Source organism: Perca fluviatilis, chromosome 10 (assembly GCF_010015445.1).
Source record: "Perca fluviatilis chromosome 10, GENO_Pfluv_1.0, whole genome shotgun sequence".
Lineage (NCBI taxonomy): Eukaryota > Metazoa > Chordata > Actinopteri > Perciformes > Percidae > Perca > Perca fluviatilis.
The window spans coordinates 9154626-9178991 of NC_053121.1; the positions used below are offsets into that span (position 1 = coordinate 9154626).

Sequence of the window (24366 nt, forward strand, 5' to 3'; positions counted from 1 at the left end):
GGTATTGTTCATACTGACGGGTGGGGCATTTCCCTCAGGAACTCCCTAATCCATAGGATGAGACTATGGCTGACATTCAGGGAATTACGAATCCCAGGAGAAGATGTGGCTGAACAGTATTAAATGCGGAGGAGAAGTCCATAAAAAGTGCACAGGTGTATGTTTTGGCCTTGTCTACATGACTGTGTATTTTTTCTAGAAGAGTAAGAGTAGCATCCTCCACACTTCGATTCGCTTTGTAAGCAAACTGCATGGGGTCCATGAGCTCAAACATTTGCAGTTTTAGTTCTCTGCACACTAGACGCTCCAAGCACTTGCATAATAAAGAGGTGAGGACAATGGGTCTGAAGTCAGTGAGTGCCTTAGGGCGTGTTGTTTTAGCCACTGGGATAATAGTCGCCATTTTCCAGGCCTGAGGGACAATACTGGTGTTAAGGAACAGCTGGAATAGCATGGTGAAGATTGGACTCAGTTGAGTGGCACACTCTTTCAGTACCCTTCCCTTTAGTCCATCTGGTCCAGGGGCCTTGCAGGGATTAACACGCTGGAGGACTGAAGTCACATCCCTTTCCCTTAGTGTCACGGGCATAGCTCTCATACCCTCACAGGCAAGATCACATTTGCCACAAAAGTCATGTTTATCAAACCTAGAATAGAAGACATTCAGATCATTGAAGAGACTGACAGGGTCTTCACACTGAGGTGCTACTTTATGATTCCTTCCCATCATAGTGTTAAGTCCTCTCCAAGCATCTCTTCCATTCCTTAATTTCCCCTCAACCTTGTCTTTATAGTCCAGTTTTGCCTTTTTGGTTAAACTCCTTAGTTATTTCTGTAGTTCCTTCACTTTTAGCTGATCTCCCCTTAAAAAGGCATTTTTTTCTGATTTAAGTTGTGTTTTAATCCTTTACTAAACAATGGTTTATTATTAGGATAGATTCTGACCTTTTTTGTTTTTATGACAACATCCTCACAGAATAACTGGTGATAGTGTCTGTTAATAGATCATAATCATTACAGGCTTCCTTCTCACTAAAAAACATGTCCCAGTTGGTTAAATCCAAACAGCTCCTCAGCTGTTCAGTTGTTTCATTTGTCCAATCTTGAATATCCTTGACAGCCGGTTTTTCTCTTTTTAATTTCTGACGGTACTTAGGTAGAAGGTGGATGACGTTATGATCAGATTATCCTAGAGGAGGACGACATCTGGAAACATAGGCTCCATCTATATTGCCATAGCACTGATCAAGGGTCTTGGCCATTCTCGTTGGGCAGGTAATATATTGTTCCAAATTTGGCAGATGGGTAGAAATGTCTGTTAAAATCTCCCAACAAGAAGATCGGATCATCAGAGGAAGCACGTTGTGCTCTGTTGTAACTGGCAGCTATGCGCTCAGCAGCTTGCGCGTAATCAGGGCCTATTTAGGTTGTTCAGTTAATTTTGTGGAAACACAGAGTATAATTTATTTCAGATTTAACAACCTGCATAGTAAACATGAGACTGAAAAAATTGGCAACTTCATAACTTTGAAGCATCATTAAGTCAGAATAATTTTCGATTCCTCAATTATTTATATTCCTTTAGTCCGTAAGGATCCACCGAAAAATGTATCCAAGTTGTGAATGTTATCATGTGAAGTCCTGTGATGTATTCTTTATTATCTCTTTTCACTGGGTGCGCTTGTTTATGTCACCCTGGTGGAGACAAAATATGTTTCCCTGCATTTCTCTGTTATTGAGTAGTGTAATTCAAATTATGGTTTCAATCATCAATTTGACAGTCCTAAAAATCATTGCTGAGTAAGAGTTCTGTGCAAAAATAATTAAAGCAGGGCTCTCACTAACTTTTTAAGGTTGGAAACTTATTTCCATTTGGAAGTAAATCTTTCTGCTTTTACCCCTTGATAAGTGTCAGCTTGTTTTCCGTTGGAACAATTATATTATAGAGTTTAGATTTGAATGAAAAATTGATTTGAATGTTAAATTGCTAGCTGTTTCTGATTGGCTACTGTTAGTGTTTGTAATACCTAATTAAAGTTTGAATGTTACATATCTAGTCATTCTGATTGGCTGTTACCTTATTTAAATTGAATGTCAAATGGTTGTATTTTTTTAAATATAATATAAATATAATATCTATTCACATGGCTTTTTTAATACCTGGTAAACTAATACATATGTTTTTTGTCATTCAATGATATTTTTTTTTGATTATTGTTGATAACAATAGTAACAACAATAATAGGCCTAATATTAGGGCGTAATCATTAATATTCGGGGCAATTAGCCTACATCAGGGGGGGGGCACTGGCAAAAAAAGATTGAGAACCACTGCTCTAAGTGAACCTTTCCTGAATAAATAAAGTTGTTTGCAAGGCTTAATAAGGTTTAATAGCACATTTCAATACTGAAGACCAAGCAATCGGCCATTCTAAACAGGCACTGCACTAGTATTATTAATACACAAATACACAGTATTTTTATCTCCACACGACTAACACTGTACTTGTACAATGGCCTTGATGATGTAAACGCTCCCAAGTCGTTTACATTGGAATCTTTCCTATCTCTACCATCAATCCCACAAGAATGTGGTATTAGCTGGTCTCAGTTGGAAAAGGTGATGTTACATATTTTTGTGCACCAATTACAGTTTAGCAACATATATATTTTTTTTTTTTAAGATTATTTTTTGGGCATTTTTTAGGCCTTTATTGACAGGACAGCTGAAAAAATGAAAGGGGAGAGAGAGGGGAAATGACGTGCAGCAAAGGGATGCCCGCTGTGTCGTGGAGTAAACCTCTATATATGGGCACCCGCTCTACCAACTGAGCTATCGGGGCGCCCCAGTTTAGCAACATTTAAACCAAAATGTAATGATGGGTGGCTGTTTGGTTTTTTTCTCATAAAAATCACTTTCTGCAACCTGCCCTCTCTGTGGTCACCTATACTATGTTTTAATGCAGCCCAATTCACCATACAGTTTCTGTCATTTCCATATTTTTCTGTGGTCAGAAAAATAACCTTGTGAATTGTGGCCCTGACAGGCAGACATTGGCGCTTAGTCAGCCTGTTAAACCTCCATGAAGCTGGGGGGGGGACCTCTGGATTGCCCAGTAGAGCAAGCGCCCCATGTAGGTTGAGTCCTTTGCGTGGCCGGGTTCGAATCCAACCTCATCTCCCCTTCTTTGTGCTATCTTTTCTGTCTATCCACTGTCACTATCAAATAAAGAGAAATCAAAAAATGTCTTTAAAGGGGTAACAGAATGATTACATAGGGTATTTCACACTGTTGCTCCTAATAGGGTATGTAACATTGGTTGGGCTGAAAATAGCCCGGGTGCAATTCTATGGGCCCTTATGCATCCCTGTGTTTTGGCCCTATTTGGAACAAGAGCTTTTCTTCCAAATATGGTATGCTCATGAACAGTGCTTAATTTGTAAAGTGGGAGGTCCTGGAGCGCAGAGGGGGGGGGGGTGGAACCAGCAACTCTAAACGGGGGTTGGAGGTAATGGAACACAAAAATAAACTAAATAAAAATAGACTGGCCAGCGAATTTGAACAAGTTAAGCAAACTTTGTTGTCTTTTTGACATTTTTCCCCTGAGTGAAATGAGGCTATAACAGCAATCTCAACCAGCACAAGTACAGCTGTTGAATTCCTTCTTCTTCATACCTTAAAAACGGTTATAAAATACAATAAATTCATGTGAAAGAATTAATATTTTCTTTAAAGAAAACATTGATTTGTGTGAAATCACTCAAATTATTCAAACTGTGAAGATTAAAAGTGTTTTTTAATTTCTGTATTGGTGTTTGATGCTAGCGTTTTTACTCTGTGTGTTCTGAGTGAAGGTGTGGGTTGTCTCGGTGAGGATTGTTCATAGTGTTTCGCTGCAATGAGCCTGTTTTGATGTGTGAAGATCTGTGTTGCTTGGAATGAGTTTTGCAGGTGATGTGAACTGTTTAGCTCAGCGCAGGCTGTGGTTAGAGTTTTGCACATGTGGCTTCAGTTGTGACCACTGTTGTTTAGCAATTGAAAAAAAAACTGTAAATCATACCTTCATACCACATTTTTACTGCTACCTTGCTCCCAGGCAGGTTCTCGCATGGGCACACACACACACGCACACACACACACAGTGATGGCCTAAGCCACACAGGTTAAACAGCCAGCTATGGTAATATGGAACATAATTTCACCCCATGCTTTTTAGTACACATTAATTTATTGTGCAGTCAGCCACACCCCAAACAATTTCAACATTAAAACAAACACATTACACTGTTTGGTTAATTCATAATCCACGTTTATTTCCTTTAGCTTTATATGGTTTAAATGGAATGCACTCTTTTCTACATTGTAAGGTTTTTGTTATTTTCATCATTATTTTTATGTCTTTGTTACCATGCTGGTGGTGAGGTCCTGGTGCAGAAAAGATGTGGCTAAGGGTGAAGGACTGTTATGGTGCGTTCTTTTTGTCCAACGAAGTCATTTTACGAGTCGTTTTCCGAAGTTACGAACCGGAAGTTGCAAAAAGAACGCCCCCGAGGTCGTATTTGCGACTCTTCAAGTCGTCTGAACTCAGAAGACCCCGAGCTCACTTTCAAAGATGGCTACGTCGTGCATCACACGTAGTAAACATTGTGGTTATCTACAATTTTAAGCACTTTTGTCTATGTTGTAACCAAATGAAGAGGTCGTACACATAGCGCTGTATACTGCTACTTATTGGCATGTCACTACAGTCTTATTAGGAGTTAAATACCGCCTGATTAGTTATTTTGTAGCTTGTGCAGCTGAAATTGGCTAGAGACGCTCGGTTGCTATATGACAACAATGGCTTTAAGCCGAGTCTTGAGCGGAAAGCAGAGCAGTAGCCTAACGTTAATCAAAACGTAATTTTCATGTATCAAACTGTGAAATATATGTGTGTAATATGTCAGTAACTGGGTGAATAGAATCCTAAATGTTACTAAAAATGTTACAAAAATCCATCTTTTCTCCGACTCGTAGTATTGTGTGACAAAAAGAACGCAACAACCCGCGGTTATTCGTTTTTCAACACGGGTGTGACGTCACGCTCGAGCTACTAGTCGTGATTACAAGACAAAAAGAACGCACCATTATATACTATGGCCTGCCAATTGGGCCTTACCATCAGATGCCCTGTTGGAGGGGGGATTTAGGTTTAGGTTGGGTTTATTTGTATTAGTTTCAATTATGGCCATTTTGGTTTTCCCCTGTGTTATTTGGTTTGGCCAAGTTAGTATATATATATGTTCCCTTTTGTCTCATTCTGGAGGTCAGTTTTTGTTGAGTTTACAGCTGTTTTGTTGTCGTTATTTTTGGTTGAAGTTATATTGAGTTGACCTATTTTAGAGGCTTTAATATTAAGTTCTTGGTTTATATTGTTGTGCATTTTTTGGGTAAATAGAAACCCACTTTTTTCAACAAACTCCTGTTTTCCTCATTGTCTTACTGCTTGGTCCTTGACAGAGACACTCATGGCCCCCAAAAAGCGCACTCAGCCTTGCAGCCAAATTTGTTCAGTGGCCACTGGCGGTATTGCAATCAAAAATCCCCCTTGGCTCAAAAAGGATTTTCCCCATAGGCCACCATTGTAAAAGTCAATTATGACTCTTTCTAACCTGAATTGGAACTTGTGGGTGGGACCAGTGGGAGAAACACTACCACGCATATTCAGTGGACCGCATATAAACCACAAGCTTTGAAACCTTTTTGGTGTATGCACCAGGCAAGCAACTCCATTGAAAAGAAAGGCGGCATTTTGGAATCCGGTATCCAGTTAATATAATACATCCATGATACACACACACACACACACACACACACACACACACACACACACACACACACACACACACACACACACACACACACACACGAGGGAGACAGAGAGGGGAAGAGAAGGTGGACTACTACACGTTTCTGTAGGTTATTAATAACTTAGGGACCGTTCAGTATTTATGGAATGGACCACCAGAGGAAAATAGGGGAGGGTCATGTCTGGGGGGGAGGGTCGCCCAACATGTTTTACTCTGGGAGGGGGGGTCACCCAACTTTTGTATTCATGAAAAGAGCAACATTTCAAAGTGGCTTGTTTGGTGCATATTTTTCCATGTAGCTCTCAGTCTCGGCCCCCCATCAGCACCCTAGCAGATGGGTCTGACCGCATACGTGGAGTTTGCTGGGGGCAAGAGGAGCACTGCCCCCCTGGTGGCTGAAATGGGTAATTGCATTGTTTAAAAAATGATTACGTTTGGCATGACCAGATATTTTATACATATTTTAAATAACACAAAACAACTAAATGGTGGTAGGTAATACATCTGATTTCATATACTGCTTCAGTAAAAAAAAATATTACCTGGCTGACGGGAGCAGCAGGACGCAAAAAACGAAAATTACTGTTCCACTGGACATCTTGCCATGCCAACGTTGCCATAAAGGTTTCCTAAATGCCATGTATATAAATTTGTTGTCAGCCTGATTGTGCATTTTGTGTTTATTTGGACTTTTATACGTTTATTCCACTTAGTTTAAACGGCGAAGTGGAGAGGCTTCGTTCACCTGTTTGGAGCTGGCTGGTGAATGTGACGCGCATAGACCTTGCTGGATACACCATGACATTTTTTGTGGATCTACTGATCGCTGTGGATAACTTTTTTTTTGTGTCATTGGATTACGGCAAATACAGATATTTTTTCTTAACGTGTCTTAACGTTTTATGGTGTGATTGCGCTGCGTTTGGAGAGCCATCTTAACAGACTGTAGGTCGAACACTGATTGTTCACTGTTACATTTTAGTTGAATTATTCCGCCACCGTCTGTCTATTGCGTTCCAAGACAGCCATGCCGTGATCACCAGGATAACATCAGCCTCAGGTCCTGCTGATACTTAGTAGTAGTAGAAATTATTTATTTTATTTATTAGAGAATGCAAAGGGGCACTTTGACTACAGTTGTCCTCTCCACTTCACTCATTGATTTGATAAGATTAAAGAAATTAATTTAACAGAAATTGCAATTGCAGGCAAGCATAAAGAGATCATCAAGTTTGAATAAATAATGAGTGGTTATTATTAAACATGGCTTCAAATTAGTCAACAAATCAATTTCTGTACTGCTTTTTCATATCTTAAAATATGTGATCTAGGGCCGACCACTTCCTCTAAATACACCAATCATTTGTCTCATGCTAGCATAGTCAGATAAAAAGTATGCCCTTCACCATACCTAGAGATTGGCATGGGGTACTTTCCATAAAATCATCTCTCAATGCAAATCAAACATTAGGTTAACCAACATAAAACCATGCCAATCTCTAGGTATGGTGAAAGCGTATGTGATGATGTGGGGCTATTTTAATTCCAAAGGCCAAAGGAACTTTATCAGGATGCATAGTATCCTGGATCCATGAAATAACTGACCTTTAAAAATAAACATCTGCCTGCCTCTATGGGAATTTAACATAGGGGTGTACTGACTTTTGTTGCCAGCAGTTTAAACATTAATGGCTATGTGTTGAGTTATTTTGAGGGGACAGCACATTTACACTGTTATACAAGCTGTACACTTAATACTTTACATTGTAGCAAAGTGTAATTTCTTCAGTGTTGTCCCATTAAAAGATATAATGAAATATTTACTAAAATGTGAGGGGTATACTCACGTTTGTGAGCTACTGTATATAGGTTTACTCCTGCCAAAACTTAATGTCACTGTATTAGCTCCATAAGTGTAAAATCAGACACACAATGTCGATCCAAAAAACACTGCAGTCTGGCCAACGGGTGTCGACAAACAACATATTTCATCAATTAATTTGGAGGACTTTGAAGTAAATAGATAAGTTCGCAAATGGTACGAAAGAAAAAATGGGTGGATGACATAAGATCAACACCCCCAACTGCGCTGCAGCACAACTTCCTTGCTGCATCATCCCTTGATGTCCACAGTTGTAGTACTTGTTAGCGCAAACATTTTTCTTGACAGCTTTTAATGTCTTAGATGTCAGACACACCTGTTAAAGTCCATCTTTGCTTACTAGAAAAAAAAAAATGATGTTGACTAGTCTTGTGACGTTTGCTATGGTATGTATGATATTGGCATGCATAAGAATTGGTTTCAACCACACACATCATGCAACATCGGTTAACCTTTATCTCACTCCGATCATTCTGTTATCACTTGGGTTTCCCTACAGTCTCACTACATTTCCCATAACCCCTACTGCGTCCTGTTACCCTCCCTTTCCTCTCTGTGTTGATAGAAGAACATAAAACATATTTGAGATGATCTTTCCTTCGGCCTTCCACTCAATCTACAATCTGCTGCAGCTGGAAACTCTGCAGCCCCATGTGCACTAAAAAAACAGTAGCCTCTTTCAGTTGTGTTCCATAAATAAATATGCCTCCGCATGCACCTCGTGAACTCTCCCTCCGCTGCTGCTAAACGTTACATTTATTTATATATTTATAACAACGTTCAAGGATTATGCTGGTGTTTGTGCTATAGCCTCTTCACCACATTTGATCTGCTGCAGGCTTTTCTTTTTTCTTGTGGGATAAATGCTACAGTGACAGGCAACTGATAATTAAAACCAGCAGCTTCTTCTGAGAGCTGAGTGTCATTGCACTTTGTGTTTCCTTGATTGGTTACTTTCCTCTTTAGTGCTTTTTTTGTTCCTGTAATGCAACTTTCCTTTGTTTTTCTAAAATCTTTCAAGCTAGGTCACGCGATGCTTCAGTATTTAGGGGTCTACAATGATCGTGAGCTTAGGTGGCACCACAAATCCAGGCCCCCAGGAAGTGCGCTGGACTTTGAAGCAAATTGAACATACGTGTTCATCACTTCACATGGCCCTCTGGCCCAAAAAGACTATTTCTCATAGACTTACATGGCAAAAATAGACGTCTGTAAATCAGTGGATACATATTTTTGAGCATCACAACCCCCGCAAAATGAGAATTTGATCCATTCGGTCCTATAACATTTGGAAAGTTTACAAGAGCTGCACGTTTAAATCCTTTAAAGATCCTTTAAAGATGCAGTAGGTAAGACTTATAAAACTAACTTTCTGTCGTATTTGCTGAAATTGACCCTATGTTCCAGCAGAACTACATAAAGCAGTTAATTTATTTATTTGTCGATGTTCAAATTCTTTGGCTAAGTCCTGGATCTTCACAATCCTACCTACAGCACCTTTAATGCCCATTCAAGTTAGCGCTAAACCGGAAGTATCTGGCTAGGCAGTGAAGGTCTCTAGTGTTCCTGCTCTATGGGCCACACAGAATGGAAGCAGTGCTGATCATCTGAGAAGGGTCCAGCTCATGCCACACCTACAGGAAATTACATCACTCACGCCACGCCCCCGGTGGCCACTCACGCACATTTCCGACTTTCAGACAATACCTGCGTCTCAGAACTGCGGCCGCCTTGGTCTCGTGAGATTATTGTTGCCCACGTGTGCATGACGTCAGAGCAAGTCGGGATCAAGTCGGACAAGAATCTAACCGGCATGCATTGGGCGGCGATCGCCGGTGATCGATTCTGCGCAGATCTGGCTCATCTCGAACGAGCCTATTAAGGTACAGCTTCATCTTGCCAGTGATGGCGGCAACGACTACTGGGAAGTACCAGGTAAGCTAGTGATAATAGAGTTATTTAGCACGTTATGGCTTGTTTAAAATTAATATTACTATCTACAGCTATTGATGTCAGGTTGATGATAGCTTATAGTTAACAGGGTGGGTTTTGCAGCTCAAAGGCAAAATTTAACGCCGCAAAAGTTAGCTTAGCCTGTCAGAGGGTGTGTGTGTGTGTGTGTGTGTGTGTGTGTGTGTGTGTGTGTGTGTGTGTGTGTGTGTGTGTGTGTGTGTGTGTGTTTATACATACTGTATACAGCAAACTATATTTGGACTATCGAAAGACAGAACTACAACACTATGGAATAAAAAAAAACATTTCAATAAGCATTTGAGGTAGCGTTGCATGGATGTTGGAAAATAAAGACCAGTTTAAAATAATTTAAGACCTAGAACACAATACTTCAGTGAATTTTAGGACTTTTTAAAGCCTAAAATTTGGATTTTAAAATTCTAGACTTTTTTTTAAAAACTTTTTAATACCCCGTGGAAACCCTGGGGGTACAATTTGGTTCTGGAGAATGCTAGAAGAAAAAATGCAAAGGCGCAAAAGTGTTTTTAGTTAGGCACAAGGGTTAAAAGTCATTCAAAGTTTTAAAAGTTCATCTAATCAACATTTTCTATTGTTTTACAGGTTTTACTATCTACAAGTGCAATGTCAGCTGTGTAGCCAGTGGACACTATCACTCTTGTCATTGTTGGAAATGCTATATGAGGAGAGACAACTTTCTTTTGCACCTCAAAGCATGCCTCCTGCATCGACTGGAACCTCAGTGCCTTCTGCAGTGACTGCGCACGTCTGCTCACATGACTGTTCTCCCAAGCTCATGTAGCTAGCTGTAATAATGGATATAGCTAATGGTTGTAATTCACCATGTGTTCTATTAATACGTCCATGGTATTATCTTATGAAGTTATGATACATCCGAGGGATGTATGTATGTTGTAAAGCCTGTTACGTGGATGTAACGTCATTAGCGTTTCCCAAACTGGCGGGGCTATCGGCTAGCTAGCTAGTTGCTAACATCAGGGTTAGCTAGCATGGCTGTATTAAGATCATGCCTACATAACGTTACTACAGACATTGTGATTACATGGCCTTGGTTTTCTCTTATGATACATCCGAGGGCTGTATGCTGTAAAGCTTGTAACGTGGATGAGAGATGAAGCCATGGATGAGCTCTGTTCACGAAACTGCAGGCTAACTGCTAGCTAGCTAGTAGCACGACATAATGATTAAATCTCCTTGGTTGTCTAGCTAAATACATCTATCGTTTATTTAGCTAAGCATGTAAACGATCGGGAACAAAGAAAACACAATGTTTAACGTTAGTGAATATTTGATGAAAACGGCGAGTTCATGAGTTCGCCTCTTGTAAGAGCCACGAGAGATAAGCTCATGAACGAGCATGTTGCTACCGGTTGCTACGACAACACAAATAAATTGTTGCTAGTGCGCGTGTCCACCGTGACGTCATGGGCCAAGAATGCGGAAAAGCCGAGCTCCATGTTGTCTTAATGCGCTTTTGAGCACTCTCATTGGAACGTATGGGGCTTCCCGCCGACCACTGTATCCAGTTCTCTTAATACATCCATGTCTTAATGCGCTTTTGAGCACTCTCATTGGAACGTACGGGGCTTCCCGCCGAACACTGCATCCAGTTCTCTTAATACATCCATGCCCTACCCCCACCTTCACTACTTCGATTTGAAAAATAGTGGCGGGAGATGAGTCTGAGAGTTAGAGCAAAAGCTTCTGAAATATGGGAGTATTTTAGGCCAACTGGTAAAATAGTTGTCTGTACACTCCGTCAAACCTCACTTGGAAACACACAGGAGTTGTTTTTTTCTCCTCCAGGGCTCCATAAAGATGCGCTCACAAAAAAGGAAAATACAACGTAAGTATATGATTATTAATGAAACGGCGAGCTAGTCTGTACTGTTTATTAACTCTTGATTGTACAATAACTGTATTTGGCTACTCAGACTTAGACTTAAACCTGCGAGTTTAGGTAACACTATACTTGACAGTACCGACATAACCATGACATGACACTGTCATAACTATGACATGACACTGTCATGAATGTGTCATAAACCTTATAAACAAGTCATAAACGTTTATGACTTCTGTCATTAAGTGTCATTCGGTTTTTGTCATGACAAGTTGACATTGTTGGGCTTGTCTTGATTATGACAACTTGACATTAATCAAAGTGATATTACCAGAAGTTGTCTTGGTCATGACAACTTGACATTAAATTTGTCTTGATTATGACACCTTGACATTAATCAAAGTGTCATTACCAGAAGTTGTCTTGGTCATGACAAGTTGACATTAAATTAGTTTGGGATGTCTTTGTAATGACAACTTGACATTAACCAGGATGACATTACCAGAGGATGTCTTTGTCATGACAACTTGACATAAACAGAAATTCACCTCTTTTTGTATTCATGACATTTTGACCTAATGATTATTATAATTAGATGTGCAAGATTAGAGACCAATTCTAGCACTTTTTCAGATAGATGTCTGACAGGAAATTTCACACAAATAAAAAAAAAAAAATAAAGTGGTACCAATTGTATTTGTCATTAAGATATCACAGATAAGACTTGCTGTCATTACCATATTATGACAGTGTAACAAATACATATTTTGACCTCAAGTAAAGTGGTACCAATTGTATTTGTCATTAAGATATCATAGATAAGACTTGCTGTCATGACAACATTATGACAGTGTAACTAATACATATTTTGACCTCAAGTAAAGTGGTACCAATTGTATTTGTCATTAAGATATCATGGATAAGACTTGCTGTCATGACAACATTATGACAGTGTAACGAAAACATTCTTTGACCTCAAGTAAAGTGGTATTAATATACACAGAAATATGGCATACATACAGATAAACTAACTGAAAAAATAAAGTGTGCACACAAAAGAAACCCTTTTCAGTTCTATGAGCTAAATTGTTCTTTGATGACAAGAGTTCAGAGATGTTCAACATTGGGGCCCATATGAGTTTGGTTTCCGTTTGTCCTTCCACCATGAAGAATGAATCAAGGGAAATCCATCTACGTTCAGAGTCTCGATCCTGAACTGGGAATCTCTAAACCCTGGAAGTCTCTGGGATGTGAAGAATCAATGTGATTCAATATCCCTCTGTGGACTGGGCCTCCCCTGCGTAGCCTTTTCACCTCCTCCACCTGTAGATAAGGCCAAAAAAATTCTCTCAATTACTATTCAGTAATAAAATCAATTGCTTAGGCTACAATGAAAATAAAATGAGGTCATATTTCAGTTAATCCCTATTGAAATATCTAAACCTCTACTCAGTTTGTACAACCGTTCTTACATTTCTTCTCTTAGGTATCAAACGTATATAAATCCCTCTCATGTACCAAAAGCACATTTATATTAATAGGCAACCTTTATACAAACAATGCATTTCTAATTCAAGTTGTATGGAACCTTAGTAACATTAACACTATCCTAAATATAACTGCATGAATTGCATGTAAACATCTCTCAAATTGTATTATTTTCCCATAACTTAAGCTACAGTGTTGTAATCTAGAGGCATTAAGACTTGCGTGCTTATTTATCCCTCCCTGTAACTGTAGAAAGAATGCACTAAAAATTAGCCTCTTTAAGTTAGCTACTTTACCATAAACTCCAGTTAAACAGTTAAACTCACAATTTGTACAAACATTCATTCAACAAAAAACCCACAGCTAGCAATAGTGTTGAAAAGCAGCATTATACTTTCCATAACCAATAGATATAATCATTAGCCTTTTCACAGGCAATATGCAGTAGCTAGTCTGCTAGCCTTTTGTGGCTATTAGCATATGAATACAGCACCTTAGCTAACCCGTTAGCTTAATGCTATTAGCACCGATTAGCATGGATGCTAGCAAACTCTAGTGTTAAGGAGTGACTCGCCATTTTACTGCCTATAACTCCGTGACGATAGCTGATTCAGGCACAGCTCTCTTTTGCTCTATTTACAACAAGGTATAGCCAGTATTAGATAGTATTTAGTATGTAGAATTGATTTATTTCACTAACTGGCATTCTTTTTTATCTTACTGAGTGAATAATGGCAGCCTCCTACATTCTGATGCAGGCGCCAAAAGGGATGTGAGGAGACGTAAATCTGATTGGTCAGCTCACGGACCCAAGTTCACCCATTGGCTTATTTACAAGCCCATCAAAGTGTTTTTCAAGCTTTCAGGTAAATAGGAGGATGCTGCCGTTATTCACTCAGTATTTTTTACTGATTAGATCCGTTTGGTTAATGTGAATATTTTTCAGGTGCATTCATAGAGGTGTTGTGTCCATAAGCAGTGCATTGCGCAGTACTGATTGTCTTTATTGATTGATTTTTACAGCTGCTGGAAGCGAGACAGAGTGTGCTGGCTACGGTTGAGTTGGACATTTGGAAGTGCGCCACCATAGACATACAGGACAACGCACCACAGACGTCTGCAAAATGGACCGAATTCAGACAGAATGCTGCTTCTCGTGAGCGTGGGATATTTGTTGTGTGTGCTGTGTGTCTCCGATGCTTTGTACATAGTTTTTTTCTGATTGCGTTTGTGTTTTGTGTCAATAAAGCTCTATCTTTGAATACACAGCACGTTCCTGGCAAATCATTTTCCTTATGAATATATATATATATATATATGATATATATCAATGACATGAATATACAACATAGCATATATGAAATAAAAATATAATACATAAATATATATACATAAATATATATATATATATATATATATATATATATATATATATAATATTATTATAATTATAATAATAATGGCCCAGGGTGACCAATAGCCTAACCCATGACAGACCTGTCAACCAATCATGAGAGATTTTTGTTGTTTAAAAGTAGTGGTTTCATCCAATAGTGAGTGAGGAAATTCCAGCCAGGCCCGATGTCGCTGCTATTCATATGCTAATTAGATCCATTAACACCTCCGCGGGAGCTCTCCATATATGTCATGGTTTGTTTCCGACAATATGTGGCACAGATGAACGTGACGTTCACAGCCTGTAAATTGTTGATAACTGCCAAAAATTAGGGGGATTTCCGGGCGTTTCCAGGTGTTTACGGGGACGGAAATCCCACTTTTCATGCAGTGTTTTATCTGTAATAACCTACTTACATTCACTGTTCATACAACATAATATACTAAATATTGTCAGCCAATGCCACTATTTCAGATGATACGATGATGGGTCGACAAAGACTTTCTCCATGATCACGTCCATCAAATCATCAACCCTGTGCAACACACACACACACACACACACACACACACACACACACACACACACACACACACACACACACACACACACACACACACACACAAAAAAGTGAATCACTAGTATAATTTACTAGACTGTTTCACAACTGTTCATATATTGACATATTGACAAGCGACTTTGAGTCCATGAAAAGCGCTATATAAATTCAATTTATTATTATTATTATTATTATTTTGCACTTTGAATTTTGTATTTTCTCAGGTATTTAAAGTGCTCATATTACGCACATTTTTGCTCATATATTGAATTTTGCACTTTGAATTTTCTCAGGTATTTAAAGTGCTCATATTATGCACATTTTTGCTCATATATTGACATTTTGCACTTTGAATTTTGTATTTTCTCAGGTATTTTCAGGTTCATAATTGTATTTAGAGGTTGTACCAGAATAGGTTTATGTGATTTAATTTTCAGAAAACACCATATTTTTGTTGTACTACTCTTTTCAGCCCTGTGTGTAGAGCTCTCTGTTTTAGCTACAGAGTAAGGCATCGCACTACTGTTACATCTTTGTTAGGAGTCGCACATGTGCAGTAGCTAGGTAAGAACTATGTTGGGAATTCGTAGGGCACAGATTAAATGATTGGCAAATTATCAAAGATGTTTATCAATATTAATAAAGTTATGAATATGTGTATTCATAACTCCACCAAAATGACAATCAAAACAGGGCACCACCCTGGAAATCAGGGACCAATAATCAAACTGTATAATAATATAATACATTTCACTATATTTTAAATAGCAGTTGTTTGTGATTGATTTGTGTATTTTGTCGTAATAATTGCTGGTTGAAACAGGTAGTGCTCGAATTCATGATTCCTTTTGTTCCTTTAAAAATACCGATCTGGATTAATTTTATTAATTTATCTATTCTAAAGGAACAAAAGAAATCATGAATTCGAGCACTACCCGTTTCAACCAGCAATTATTACTTTTTTTTTACTACCGAAGCTTTGAGGTGGTTTGATTACTGCGTTTCTATCCTCTTGGGGGGGGGGAAGCCTCCCTCCCCAAAAGGACTGCATGTTGAGTCAGTCTGGCTGAACGTGGGGTTCAGAAGCAGGACCGCGGCTGTCACGGCTGTGCAGTTGGGTGCTGAGAGGCATTCAACCTGCATGGTGAGAGTGCATGTGACGGTGAGGAGGTACTGGTTACCTTGCCCAGTTCTAGTAACTGGTCTGATCCAGTTTACCTGCACTGTTAGAAATTTCTTGTAATTTTACAGGAAATTCTTGGCTAATAATTGCCGTAAATTTACTGTAAACAGTACACAGGACTGTTACTGTAAAATAACTACAACAAGGTACTGTACTTAATACAACATCCCTACTGTAATTAATTACAATACAATCATGTAAATTTACTGGAACTTGCCAGGAATTTCCTGTAATTTCACAGGATAGAATATTGTAAATCTTACAGCAAAATGTTATATTTACGGCAACTCAGTAGCCAGGAATTTCCTGTAATTTTAGGGATTTCCTGTAATTTCACAGGACAGAATATTACAATTAAATGTTGTAACTTGGATGAATGTCCTCTTTCAGACTTCTGCAAAGAAAAACAAAACTGGTATTTTTGTTTTTTTATATTTTTTATTTTCTCTTAAAATTGAAGAGAAGACGGAGTGCACAATGCACAAACAATCATTCCTCTTATTTTCAACAACAATCTTTAACATGTAAAATTCACATAACACAAAATTAGTAACACATGCTGAAACAAGCCTGGTTTTGTGTAAAAAAAATTTATAACGTAATGTAATGTTAAACCTAATGTCCCCTGCCCACAAATGTCCTCTAATGTCCCCTGCCCACTAATGTCCTCTAATGTCCCCTGTCCACTAATGTCCTCTAATGTACCCTGTCCACTAATGTCCCCTTTCCACTAATGTCCTCTAATGTCACCTGTCCACTAATGCCCCCTTTCCACTAATGTCCCCCGTCCACAAATGTCCTCTAATGTCCCCCGTCCACAAATGTCCTCAAATGTCCTCTAATGTCCCCCGTCCACAAATGTCCTCTAATGTCCCCTGTCCACTAATGTCCTCTGTCCCCCGTCCACAAATGTCCTCTAATGTCCCCCATCCACAAATGTCCTCTAATGTCCCCTGTCCATTAATGTCCCCTGTCCACTAATGTCCCCTACCCACCAATTCAAAATCCAGCAGTTTTCTCAAAAGTGTGCAAACTGGTGCATTCAGCCCTCGTTTTTTCTCTGCCTTGCTGCCCGTCTGGGGATTTATTTATATATTGGGATTTTTTCCCCCCCCTGAAAACAGGGGGGGGGGAAAACACACTTATCAGGTAACATTTAAGACACGTTGAGATGGTCATTACCATGACATGAAACATTAAGGGATCTTTATCAATGAATGAATTAGTGTGTGTGTGCGTGCGTGCGTGCGTGCGTGCGAGACAGAGTCGGTGTAGGCTATATGAGCGTGTGTGTGTCTGTGGCTTGGCACGATATCGATGCAAGGGTCTGCGATGTGAGTGCACTGGTTGGAGTTTTGGGGAACTCAAAAATGATAAACCTTTCCCGAATTTCTATCCTGATGAAAATTTCTTCACAACCGTGTCACGCCGGAGATCCGGCACGGTGCCGGAATACTGTGAGAGATTGAGTGAGTGTCTGTATGTGTGAGTTTTTTCTTATACCTAAAGTAATGTGTAAAATCTGATCCCTCAAAATGCGAAGTAATATGTTTTTGTATTAAGTGGGCCGGGCCAACTTACTGACATCCCTAACTAACAAAAATGTAAATTACAGAAAAGTCATAAACATTGATTAAGATCCTTTCATATATCAAGTCATTGCTATGAACATTTTCATGACGGTGCTATGTTTAAAACACACCTCTGGATGAACTCAAGTGTGCTTGCGGCTTCTGCCGGATATTGCAAGTTGAAGACGTAGTAGGCAGCGAAGAGTGCTGCCAATCCATGCAGGAGGTTGCTGTGGGGCCCCATCACACATGCTCCTTCCATGGACATAATCCATGTGTCTGCGCCGCGCAGTATCTCTCCTGAAACCCATTCAACAATATGATAACTAAAAGCTGCACAACACACTAGAGCCACATAACATGAATTCATTAATGTTCAAGTGGAGAAAGACTCGCACACCTCCACTTGAACATTATTATCTCCTTTGACCACTGCACCCTCCATCAACAACTCAAAGAAAGACATTTTTAGGCAGTCAACCACATGAATAGGGTGACAGCTCTCTCAATATCGGCAGCTGTGGCAGAGGGCTGGAGAATAAAAACCATAAGTTAACCATGGGCAAGTTGAGTAAACAATGACAAAGAAAACTTGCCTCAAAAGCTGTCATGTTCTACTCAACACCAAGGGGGAAATCAGCTTCAATTTATGGTGCCAAATGTAGAAACAGCTGCACATGGCAAATATTTTTTTTAAATATTGATGCCATGGCAATAAAACAGTAAATTAAAATTATTTTATGAACTACATGGCAAGAAGCAACGGCTAACCCATCAGAGTCTAGCCTGGATCAGACCACGGACTCCGCCCACTTCACTGAGTAGGCTCCGTTTCGGGTCTGGATTCCAGGGCTGCTCCCTCTTAGTGGATTAGTCGACTAATCGGTCGTTTTGGTCTCCGTCAATTTAGATTTCTTTAGTCCATTAGTCATGTTTGATGCTGTTTTCATGCTGAATGACTTATTTCCAAGAAACGTACGAGCACATCTCTGGTAAACACAAGAATTAAAGTGGTGCTTTTAGCACGACTCTTTGCGGAGAAACTCAGATTTACAGATCTGTCGATTAAATCAACTAATCGATTAGTCGATACGATTGAATGAGTGTCAGTCGACTAAGAATTTCTTCAATCGAGCACAGCCCTACTGGATTCCCCATTCAGAGCAACGAGTACAGCCAGACCGGAAGAATGTTAGCCCAATGAGCGTTGGGGGTGGATGGGACTAAACGTGATGAACCAATCAGCCGAGGGCCCCTTTTCAAGCAATGTCTGCTTCGGAGATCAGAGAATATCGATCAATCATTAGCGATTGAGGCAGTTTTATTAAAAAAACACGGTTTACTGGAATAACTGCTCTGAAACCAGAACAGTATTCTGCATGCAGAGCTTTTTTAGAAGGGGCAATGTTTTGGCTGTTCTCCGAACTGGCAATGGGTAAAGTTTTCTTTTGAAAAGGTATCTAAAGCCCTCCACTTTTGTAAACGCTTTGAATGAGACGGGTGTCAGACCGAAGCGCTAGCTTCGGTCTGATACTCAGGCTAATCAGTCTATGGAGTATTAGAATAATTTCTGATAATTAACAATTACAAAATAGCAGGACAGAGATGGGAGGGAGGGAGTGAGGGAATGGTTAATTTATGCATAAGCACTGCAAGTTATACTTACATCAGCCGTAAGGAAGATACCATCCTCCTCTTTAAAGTGAGCAAGCAGGCACATGATGGTGCAGACAGCTTTGTTGCCACTCTCTTCATTGTAGGCTTCCAGAACCTTCCCCACCCCTGGTGTCTTCTGCTGTTTGAAGTACTCCATGATGTTCTGACTCCTGTTGTCTATAGTGGCTGGCAGCTTCTCCTGGATAGGAATTCCGGTCAGCTCACTGAAATGCAAGAACAGGCCCTTCAAGGAGAAGAGAAAGGGCCAGTCGTCCTTCATTTTTGAGACGCTGTGTGGAGGGTCAGCATTGAGATCACAACGCTGGAGAATATAGGTTCTCTGAAGCCATCTCTGAAGCGCTCCTCTCTCCACGCCTGACATTCCTTCCTAAGGGTGGGGGGTGTCAAAATTTGGATGCATCAATACTAAATAAAATAATAAAATATAAGTTTGTGCCTCAGGATGCCTAGATATTAATTTCCACTATTCCTACCTGGGCATATAGCTGCTGCATCTGAGTCTTCATCTCTTGTAGGGTTTCTTCAGTCTCCCCTGAGGGGAGTTCTTGAGGTGCCCATCGGACACATCCATACTGATCAACAGGACCTCTTCCATTTGTCCTCGCCTGGGGATTGCTGTGCTTATTCTTTCTTAACCGTGCCAATGTGTTGTTTCGGTTGACGTGCTCAATTCTGGTTTTTACTTGCTGGACGAGCGATGCTCCAGCTGTATTTTCACCATCATCCACATCCCCAAAACATGTGGGGTACTTCTGTATTATATCGTTTACAACTTTCAAACAGATCCCTCTATTTGGATTCGCATTGTGCACCCTCATTTGATCGACAAGCTCTCTGACCATCGCTCTTCTGGCGGCTGGATTTGGTCTAGTAGAATTTGCGATGGCTGACTGGATCTCTGACGTCATCTTTTCCCAGTTAACCTTTAAGGATGCAAACAGAAAATGGTGAAAAAAAGAGAGAAGGATACAAAGATATAAGCTTTTAAGGGTGCATTTGTAGTCATTTTAGCATCAGACTCAAAGGAAGCAGTGATAAGAAATTTTATCTAAGACATCCAAGAGGCCTGTCTGTAGCCAGTTGTTGAGAGTTCCACTAAGTGGCCTGTCAAAAACGATCGTATGTAGTGAGTTAAGTGGCTCCAAAGATGTTTTTTTCCAGGGTTTTCCAAAGATAATTGAGATGCCTGAACATGCTAAGAATAGTAGGCTATATGCATTTTTATCTAATCCCCCTCACTCCCAACAATAGTATAAAGCAAGAAATTAACTCATGGGGAAATGGGGTACCTTAGGCTGACTTAAGTTCTGCGTTATGTTTGTGATCCAAAATATAGCCTGCAATAGATGCTTTCACAGAACCCTGTTGCTCAGTATTTTAATATGTATGCTGCTTGCTCTCTCTCTCGATATTAGATATAAGCTAGGTATACGTCACCAACTTTACACCTCACTGTGTAAGCTTGCAGTCCATCTTGAATAAATGTAATATTTAATATTTTGTGATATTGGGGAAATGGACCTATGTGAAGCATTAAATGTGCACAAAAGCATACCTAGGAGAGTTGTTCATATGTTCATTACGGCCCTGGCATCCTACACGAACGCACCTAGGAATTCCAGATCATAGACGTGCTTCTCGCTGCGTCACTTTGAAAACGAAAATGAGGCTGAGGTTAACATGGCCACGGCGTGAATAAGGCGAATTGGTCCAACAAAGTGGCATTCATCGAAGACTGTGGCTGATTTTATGTCAAATGTACAAAATGTAGCCTACCCAGCCCATTCTATTCCATTTATTATTGTTTTAATTTTAATTTTTAACGTGTCCAATGTTATAACAAAATCTGAGCAAAAACAAACATCGGCCATTGCCATCGGCCACTGGCCACATTGCTATTTTGAACATCGGCCCAGAAATATATTTTAGGAATCGCCAACACCCCCGCCCCACCTTAAAATGTACAGGCCATGGTGTGCGTGGTGAGGGAAGAGCTATTGGGTTGGACGTTCGGGGTGTCTCAGGTGAGGAGAGTTGTGGACTTCCCGCGGGGGACAGGGTTGAGGAGAGTTGTGGAGAGCCAGGAGGAGACAGGGCTGAGAAGTAACCTGAAAAATATTTACCATTAGACGCCTGTGATCCAGACATGCTATGGTGTATTTAAACATCCATCATAGTTTCTATAAAACAAAACCATTCATTTTTTTTAATTTTTGTCGTGGTAGCCCCAAAAAGCAACTGTAGAAAGCCACCTGACAGCCAAGGTCACATCATGTGACACTTTTTTGTCACATCATGTCACAAAAAAAAAGAAAAAAAAAAGAAAAGGTGATTGGTGACCAGGGTGGGAATTTCATTTGGCCATCGATGTTGCAACTTTTAGGGCATAAAACGAAAGGGGATTTCACAATCTGCCAAAGACATCAGTTAATACATCACGCCACAAGCATACAGTATAAAAAAAATCACACCATCACCACAATCATATTGGAATACTTACACAATCCTAAATTCAAAGAACACATTAAGCTATATAACATAAAGCACACTCAGGGCATAGTTCATGAAATAGGCTAGTAAGGCTACATAATCAATTCATTTTTGCTGGCTATGATGGGGTGGCTATGGTGGAGCAATGATGGGAGTGGCACCTTGAAAGTAGTCTACAGATCGCATAGTTAAGAGATTAGGGGTGCGTTCATAAATTAACTCTGAGCGCAGTTTCCGAACCATTAAGAGTGTAGTATAGAATCACAAATCATTAAAGAGGACGAAGAATAAAAGTGCCTTGTGTGATAGACACACCATGCAGACGACCACCCCTATCCTGGAAGTGCCCATAGAACCCAAAACACTCAACCTACGGTTACCTTGAGATGAAAAGGCACGGAGGAGCTTTCTAGACTGGACCACACGGAGAAAGGGCAGAAGATTCTCTTCACTTAGAAGGCTCATGTCCTCCTTGTTCTCTACACCAAGTTCCTCCAGGCCTGCCATCAAGGTAGTTCGGAAGTAGGTAGGTCCGGAAGTACTGCCAAGACAGCCCTCCTGAGCTCCTCCTGTCCTGCAGACATGTCTCTGCAAAGGAGTGATGGAGACAGATCATTGTAATATCACACATTGTGTAGGATGGCAATGGATAATAATCCAGTAGATCATCATGCCTCACGCAAACAAACTGCTCTTGGGGTGTCCCCAAAACACTGTAGACCCCAATGTCCCTCAACTTAACAAAACAATATTTTTCTGAGACAAAGGACACAGAGCCGTGGTGCACAATGACCAGCTCTATCTTGCCAACCTCCAACTCTTCTTCAGTTTTCCCCAGCAAAATAAACATGCCCTTTTTGTATGATGTGCCCGTCACTGACTACGTTTACATGCAGCCAATAACCCGTTCAAAACCGGAATATTAGCAATAACCCGGTCGCGCACGGCCATGTAAACACCGGCAAAAACCCGAATATGCTCATATTCCGGTTTTTAAAAACCCGAATATGCTACCTGGGTTACCCCTTTTCTAACCCGACATTTTGGTCATGTAAACGCGTATCGGCATATCCCCATCAAAAGGAACATTGATTTGTGTTCTGCGCAATATTCTTCCGCCAAGGAATCTTGGTCTTTTAGTTAGGAACTTCTTGTATGCGCCAGAAAACATAGTTATAATAATAATTATATACTATAATAATATAGTAAAATATATATATATATATATATATATATATATATATATATATATATATATATATATATATATCAATGCAGAAAACCTGCGCGCAGTATACCGGAAGTAAACAAGAAGTAGAGGTAAACATGGCGGGGCACAGCACCACACTTTTGGAGCGAGGAGAAACCAATTTCTTTATTAGTGTGGTGAAAACCATGAATATAATGTCTTTTGTTGACGGCAGAAAGTACCGAGATAGTGAGATTTATAAGAAGGGGACCCAAAAGTTATTGCGTCTTAAGGTTGTCCGTAGGCTACGTTCAGACGCTAACCGTGCGTCGCCGTTTACGTCGGGATATCGCCAATTGATTACAAATTCCATGTATACAGGAGTAACTCTCTCTGCTCACGCATGTAAACGGGTTATTCCGAATGTTTCAGAAACCCGAATAGTGACCTTAACCCGACCAGAACCCGAAAATTGACAGCTTGTAAACGTAGTCACTGTGTGAGATGCTACTGTATCTTTAGATTCAAAATGCAAACCAACAACAGCCTCTCGGATTTTGTCGATGTAGTCATTTACATAGAATGTCATCTCTTTATCCAGTAACACACTCGGCTGAAACATTTCACCTGAACTCAAGTATGCCTGGAAGAGCTGGTGTCTCTCTGCGACTGTTTTGCAGATGTTCTTGAAATTATGTAACTTCCTAGCACATCTTTTGAAGAACGTGTGCTTACTCTCAAACCTGAGAGTCCAAAGGCGAATTAGGGGTCCAAAGTGGGTAATGAGCTCTGGATAATGAAGTAAATAGTGGTGTTTGGGCTTCAGGGGCTCATTGGGAAAGAGCTGCCTTCGAAAGTAGATATACTCCTCCATAAGTATTTTAAGATAAGCAACCTGATCTGTAGTGATTGCTGGTGCACAAATGAGCTCTACAATTTCTCTGAGCTGCAGCACAAGTTGCCAGGCAGCATTCTCACATGGATTCCTAATCCTATCTCCTATCAGGAGAGGGAGCAAACGCAGGAAGCACCAGTTCTGGACTGCATGTCCACTAAGTCTTCTGCTACCTGGTGAAACATCGGCTGGTTTGTCCTGGGCATCGTTTCCCTGATAGCTGAACTGATCTTTGCACCTGTTGAGTTGTGTATAGCTGAAATGTTTCTCCTCAACTAGATGACCAATCAACAAACTAAGGTCACAGGAAACAATGCCTTCAAACAGGTCATGGCCAATCCAGGCTGGCAA

At 40.1% G+C, this 24366-nt stretch overlaps 1 protein-coding gene across 2 annotated transcripts; it reads right to left on the reverse strand.

Annotated features, from left to right (window-relative positions):
• Positions 1-12664: 12664 nt before the first annotated feature.
• LOC120567361 lies at positions 12665-22837 on the reverse strand. 2 transcript variants are annotated; one of them, XR_005640547.1, is made up of 6 exons: positions 22312-22837; positions 21395-21549; positions 19915-20364; positions 19431-19808; positions 17896-18064; positions 12665-12890 (listed from the first exon to the last, which is right to left on the reverse strand). XR_005640547.1 is itself a non-coding variant. In XM_039814323.1 (5 exons), the coding sequence occupies exons 1-5, from the start codon at positions 22436-22438 to the stop codon at positions 18008-18010; spliced, it is 1167 nt and encodes a 388-aa protein (XP_039670257.1). In that variant the 5' UTR covers positions 22439-22837; the 3' UTR covers positions 16802-18007. The 2 variants fall into 2 exon arrangements, 1 of the variants encoding a protein (XP_039670257.1); XM_039814323.1 differs by lacking the exon at positions 12665-12890 and having other exon boundaries at positions 16802-18064.
• Between the last annotated feature and the right edge of the window lie 1529 nt (positions 22838-24366).

Excerpts from the sequence above, each read along its gene's own strand:
- LOC120567361 (XM_039814323.1), bottom strand. The coding sequence starts at position 22,438 with ATGGCAGGCCTGGAGGAACTTGGTGTAGAGAACAAGGAGGACATGAGC. Across the intron at positions 21,550-22,311 it reads CCGTGCCTTTTCATCTCAAG|GTTACTTCTCAGCCCTGTCT; the intron begins GTAACCGTAGGT and ends AATATTTTTCAG. Across the intron at positions 18,065-19,430 it reads GTATCTTCCTTACGGCTGAT|GAGAGATACTGCGCGGCGCA; the intron begins GTAAGTATAACT and ends AATGGGTTTCAG.